The sequence below is a fragment of the Hippocampus bargibanti genome, linkage group LG06 (genome assembly GCF_051943395.1).
Source record: "Hippocampus bargibanti isolate YZ-2025 linkage group LG06, ASM5194339v1, whole genome shotgun sequence".
Lineage (NCBI taxonomy): Eukaryota > Metazoa > Chordata > Actinopteri > Syngnathiformes > Syngnathidae > Hippocampus > Hippocampus bargibanti.
In genome coordinates, this window is record NC_142739.1 from 14,194,090 (window position 1) to 14,201,131 (window position 7,042).

Here is a 7,042-nt window from a genome sequence, read left to right on the forward strand (position 1 = left end):
ACTGTATTTACTTTTAGCGACATATTTTTTGAAGAATCACACTTATACTCGGCGTAAGAACTGACACATCTTCATTTTCATTCTGGGGTGGGCCATTCACAGATTTAAATGATAGAGATTTACATTCATCCCTCACCGTTTGTGAGCTATACAGTCCAGTGTTGGTCTTCCTTTAATTATTATCTCCTGCTTCGATTGAAAGTACGGTTTAGAAAATTCTTTCAATTTAGATATATTATGCTCCATTCTGAAAATAAGGCCAAGTAACACGAAAAAAATGATTGGATGGTTGCACTTAACTTGCTAACTGTTTACTGTAGCTTGCTGTCACTAAGTCTATTATTCTGCAGCCGAGGAGTCGCAAGAAGAATCTGAAATCACCAGCGCCCCCTGTCATGAGGCAGGAGAACTTTGTGCCTCACCTATGCACACAGTTTTGGTAAAAATGAAATAAAATAAACACCTGTAGTACAGTGTTTATAATGTACAGTGACTGTACATTATGTCCACCAGCTAAAGTGTAGAAATTTAGTTCATATACACACACTGTACAATATGGTTCATTTTATTTTATTTTTCTCAGGAGATAATAATTTAAAGGAAGACCAACTCAACACCGTATAGCTCACAAACGGTGAGGGGTGAATGTAAATCTCATGGACAGCTTCTGAGCTTTTTGGCCAAGAAGGATCTCATTGAAACTATTTCTGAAGCGACAAAGTTGCTCCAGCTCGTGCTCACTGTTCCGGCTTCTACAGCATCAGTGGAGCGGTCATTCTCTGCACTGAAAACACTGAAAACATACAGTCGGAGCAGGACTGATGAAGGACGACTTTCTTCACTGGCAGTGATCTTCATTGAGACAGAGAAAACTGAAGAAAGGTAAGGAAGGCTTCTACAAAGAAGCTATGGATGGCTTTCTTCAGAAGGAGCGGCGCACGGACTTCATTTATAATTAAAGGTAACACGATAATTTATAATAATTTTTTTTCTATGCTACAGTATATAAAGAATGCTGACATGACATTTTCAACAAAACACGTTAACTGTTGCAATCAAATGGTGAATAAGCTACTCAGTGGAGTTCATATGTTTGTACGCACGTCACTGATTGTGGTCCAGGTGGTTTTGGTGGATTAATCAAGACGCAGGCAGAAAGATTCTGAACTTTTCATATGTGTGTGGTTATTGTAATTGAATTTTCATTCATAAACCGCATTCGTCACTCCCATAGAATCTTTGGAGAAATCACTTAATTGGACAATTTATTATTTAATATATGTAATGTATCCAATTGACCATTATCACACTACACTCCATGCACAAATAACAAGATTAGGTTCCAGCAGGTGTACATTTTAGACTACCTGTACTCAGCGATCAATTTGTCAGTTGTGCACGACAAATGGCATGAAAATGAGGATGAGTCTTTACACTGAAGCACAGCTGCTCTGTCTCTGATTACGCACCAGGAGAGGTCAAAAATTTCAAAAAGCACCTTCATTATCAAGCTATGATAAGTAACATAATCCCGTCCATCCATCTGTCCATTTTCTGATCTGCTTTATCCTCATGAGTCATGGAGTGTGCTAGAGTCTATCCCAGCTGTTGTTGGGCAAGAGGCAGGGGACACCGTTAAGTCGTTGCCAGCCAATCATAACATAACTCTACGTATTTAAATTTGTAGAGGTACCTACAATTAAAAGAGTAAATTTGAGAATGCGAGTCAGGGTTATCGGAGGTCATCCTTAAATTAGGGACATGTGGAGTGGGACTGCAGCACCAGAGGATCAAACCCCATAACAACTCTCACACCGGGCCGATGGCTTCAGTTAACAGGTGGGACGAAGGGGGATTCCAACTTTGCGCTGGCATGTTAATGTGCAAGTTTTTCTTGGGAATATGGTATCCCTCTTTTTTATGGTCATAAAGGGAGACAGAGAGAGAGGGGGATTGAAGGTATTTTTCCATTCTGCTTCAGCAAATGGCATATTGACTCCCATTACTCAATTGCTCTAATTTCACATGTTTCCTCCCACTGTTCATTAACCATTGATAAACAAATCATTTAATGCTTTTGATTTTGTTTATTAAAAAAAATAAACAAGTCAGGTTTGTGTAGTTACCTCAATTCTTGTTTTCTAGCAAGATAAAAATAACAAAACAGTATATAAACAAATTGACAAATGCATATTATATACATTGTAACTTCCTTTATTTGAAGGAAAGATAATATTTTATTGGGCACCTAATTTGATTTGTTGAAGTTGGGTTATGGTTAAGAAGATCAGAACAATAATAAATATGTATGTGATAATATTTTTTAAAAGCCATATTCTATATCCATCCCCTCTCCACACCCCAAACATTGTGCGATGCAAATATTTGTGCACATTGTACTTTACCCGTGTGTGACTACACTACCACTACTCCCTGCGGCATAGACAGCAATATCAGGTCTGTGCAATAAAGGTCCTACAGTGATACTATTTTGAAGAAGACACATATACAGTAAAATGAAACCAAAACGAAGGCCAGAGTATGACACTGATTCGTATTGTTGTATTCCTTTTGCTTACTTCCCCACATCTCTTTGTCTGCTGACCACACACTCCACAAACTCCTAAAATAAACACAACCCTCTAAACTCTGCCCACAGTTGAAGTCCATACATGCAAACCTCTGTTATCTGCTCTACTGTTGATGTTGTATTATTTTGTTTGTATGGCGAATTACCCCAACAGTTGATGCAAAAGAGGAAGTTGGGTGTGCAGTGGCAATTTACAAAGGTGACATTTACTTAAAAAAAAAAAATATTGCTTCACACACTCTCGGCAGATCCGCCTGTCACTCTTCACAAGGTTTTTAAAAGAATGAAATCGGTTTGCCACAATCTCTTAACACTGCTCACCCCAACACACACACACACACACACACACACACACACACACACACACACACACACGCACACGCACACACACACACACACGCACACGCACACACACACACACACACACACACACACACACACACACACACACACACATGCTCACGCACGCACACACATGCACACTCACGCACTCACACACACAACCGACTTTGCATATGCAGCTTCTTCAATTGAATACAGTACTTGCACTTTGGGGAAGTTCATGCAGGTCACTCCAACGGACACATCCGAGAGGGGAGCGGGTGTTAAGATAAAGTACGAAGAGATAACAGATATGAACTCATTGAGATACTGTACATTATTACAATGGGATTAAAGTGTGAATGCATGATGGCAGACTTAGTGTCAAATCAGGTTAAAAAACTCCATAAAAGCAAACTACAAACAGAACTTGGAAATCAAATGTTACACCAATAATTAAATAAAACAATAAACTATATGATGAATGGATGGAAGAACAATACAGCGGATGCGATGAATGACTGATATGTTGTTAGATAGGTGTTTTTATGAATCATAGAATATTGATTAAATGTAAGGCGAGGGCAGTCTGATTGATGGCTAGCGTGATGACAGATGGATGCCAATAGAGTAGACAGACTGAAAAAATGAACCGACAGAAAATGGGGCTGATCACAGATTGACAAAAGTTGATAGACATATGGACAAGAACATGGAATGGTTGACTGTCAATTAGGTGAAACCAGAAAACTGTTCCTGCTTTTCAGGGTATTAGTTGAGGAATTAAAAAGACAGACAGAGAAGTATATGGTCAAAAAAGTGGATGGAGAGACGATGGATGGATGAAAGAACTCATTTATAGATCAGGGATAGGCAATTTAAATGCTGGAGTAAGGCCCCAAATTTTAATTCAGTGCGAATAAGGTCCACATAGGACGAGGAACTACCTAACCAGATGCCTGACAAAGATGGTGTTTTAAACACTGTAATGACTAAATATGTGCATGAGTGCAAAATATACGCTCTTTATATATTTCATTTTTCGGAATACATTTCACACAGCATATCGACCAGAACTACACTCTGAACCAAACAACAAAAGGATTGAAGCAGTTTTTTTTTCATAGACGCAAAGGCCTCACAAAACTGCCAAAGAGCAAGCCAGGTCATTTTGGCGGCATTTTTTTTTCACCCATAAAAGAAAAAAAACCTGCTGACTCAAAGTTTTATTATGAATGAGGTAATATGTTTGTCCTGTGTTATTATTCCGAATCTGCAAGACATTAATAGACTCCCTCACATTGTAGAATAGGGTAGTATAAGATCCCATATGAAGTGCAAGGAAGCTGTGTCTGACAGAATGGTGGATGGAGGAATGACATGATAACAAACTAAGCAGGGGATCAGACATGCAGTTGGAAAGTACATGGAGCAACAAATACAAATTGAAACGACGACAGCGTTTATTGTCTGCCTGCTGTTAGCTGATGAAGAACACATTGAGACAAAAAAGAAATAAAACACATTTGTGTATTGGTCACAGTGTTACAATTGATATCATCCAAAAGGAACATGCGTTTGAAGACAGAGGACAGATTGTAGTCACATGTGTGAGGGACGCACCGAGAAAAGAAAGTACACACAGGTGCACAAGATAAATTCACTGCCTAAAACCACAACCGCCTTTATGGACAAGGCTGCAAACCATTTGTTCGACACAAGTTGCTCAATGAAGGAATGAGCGTCTCACAAACATGAGAGATTCCCACAGGACATGATTGGCTCATTAGCCGGATGTTGAAAGCAGTCAGAAGTCTGACTCAATAGTTGGTTAAATATGACAGTTTTATGACTGAATGTCTGAATAATGCAAAAGCACGTCAACTCTATTTCCTTTGCAAAAGTATTCAGATGTGTAGAGGTGGCAAATCCAGGTCCATAATCCCAGGCAGGGTTTGGCTTTGGCCACAGGTGCGTTGACTACACCAGCAGGTAACCAACCTCTTGAGTAGAAGCACCCGTGGTCAAACTCTGGCAGGGTTTTATACTCTGGACCTGGATTTGACACCTTTGCGATTTGTAATGAACTCCTCTGCAATAATTGTTTCATGCGTTCGTTTTAAGTGTCATTCCATGCAATGGATTGAAAATCAAAAGGAATTGCAAGAGCACATTGTGTGCTTGAAAAGCAAAATCATCAAGTGCGAGCAAACTACACCGGAAGAAAACATTGTCATGCAAGAAACATAAGCTACCATATTACAAATACATGTGATACAATATAAATCGCAACAACTTGATGCATTTTCACTGAAGCAATTTTAAATGATATGTTATAGTCTTTGTGGTTGCTGATGGGTGAATGTTTTTGAGGTTTTGCAGGTAGACAAATATTCAATTTCATTGTGTTTTTATGCAATTACAGAAAAACTTGTATGAAAGATCGCCAAACAGTCTCAAGTTATTTTCCTGTGGATTGATTTGCATTTCTGTTATTTTGTCACCATCCAGACTAATTTTACTGCAGATGATCACCCATAAACTTTGAGACCGAATGAACATTCCTTATGCGAACATTCCTTATGCATGCTTTTAACAAATACGGTTCTGTAAACACAGGGGAAATGCTGTGTTGCACAGCGAAATGATCCAGAATGACACTACAATTTTAACTAAAAAGTACAACTCATAAATTAGAGCTATCAAGCCACAGAAATGCAGGCTAATCTACAAAGTACATGCCTAAATGCAATGAACACACACACACACACACACACACACACACACACACACACACACACACACACACACACACACACACGCGCGCACACACACACACACACACACACACACACACACACACACACACACACACACACACACACACACACACACACACACACACACACACACACACACACACACACACACACACACACACACACACACACACACACACACACACACACACTCACACACAAATCATGTGTTTCAGGATCAAAATAGCAAAAAATACAACTTACCAAGATAAGTTTCATGGCTGAGTTGGAGCTTGCTATCCAAGTGCTCTTCTCTGCATAAAAGTAAAGTAATGTGGACTCCATCACAATTGTCCTCTTATACCAGAACCACAGAGAGAGGGAGAAAGTGTGTAAGAGAGCAAGCCAGAGAGAGAAAGAGAGAGGAGAGTGAGTGAGGGAGTGAGAGAGAGAGAGAGAGAGAGAGAGAGAGAGAGAGAGAGAGAGAGAGAGAGAGAGAGAGAGAGAGAGAGAGAGAGAGAGAGAGAGAGAGAGAGCAAATTGCCCACCCACTGAGTGTCTCCCCTTCGCACAGACTATACGCCAAGTGGTGCATAAGAGGAGAGACTACAAGCAAAGAGGGATCAAGCGCAACATTTTGTGACCATGAATGGATGTGGCTTTAAAATAATGGCTCAACTATGTATTGATTCACATAGTCACGAAGAAATATTCTTTTTGAAAAACAAAACAGATCATTTGGAAATAACGGAACGTTTCATTTGCCTGAAATTCCCCAATCATTTTCCCCATCATGTTTGAACATTATGACAATGCCTATCACAACGCTTTCCATCCCATGTTTAACTTTAAACCATTCAAAGCTAATAGAGAACTAGATACAAGGGCTCAATGGGTGAAGAACTATCATTTTCTCATGCTTACATCCACGTATACTACTTTTGTTGTTTGGAATCACAGGGAGCTAGAGCCTATCCCATCAAATCGCAAATGACAAAATTCACGATTAAATCACACAGGGCGCATAGAGATACAGACTCACACCATCCCATGGCCTTCACTGAAGTCAGACAAGTGTACCGCTACGTCATCCATCCATTTTTTAATCCGTTTATCGTTGCAAAGTTATGCTAGAGCCTGACCCAGCTGTCTTTGGGAAAGTGGCAGGGGACATCATGAACTGGCTGCCAGCCAATCACAGTCCATTTCCAACACTGATTATTCTGAACAGGTTTATATGATTTGCTTGAGCCTAATCCAGCTAATTTGAGGCAGAAGGCAAGGTTTACTCTGAACTGGTTGGATTGGATTGGATGTACTACATTTATTTGTCTCGCAGTGGAGAAATTTACATTTCACAGCAGCAGTTATC

General features: G+C 39.7%; 1 protein-coding gene across 1 annotated transcript in view; it reads right to left on the bottom strand.

Annotated features, from left to right (window-relative positions):
* The window catches only part of LOC148896579 (tumor necrosis factor receptor superfamily member 11B-like), a 51,325-nt gene extending 45,269 nt beyond the window's left edge, over positions 1-6,056 (bottom strand). The window contains exon 1 of the mRNA XM_088999164.1: positions 5,935-6,056. Coding sequence (XP_088855290.1) covers positions 5,935-6,015 — 81 coding nt within the window. The 5' untranslated portion in view covers positions 6,016-6,056. The remainder of the gene's footprint in view (positions 1-5,934) is intronic.
* Between the last annotated feature and the right edge of the window lie 986 nt (positions 6,057-7,042).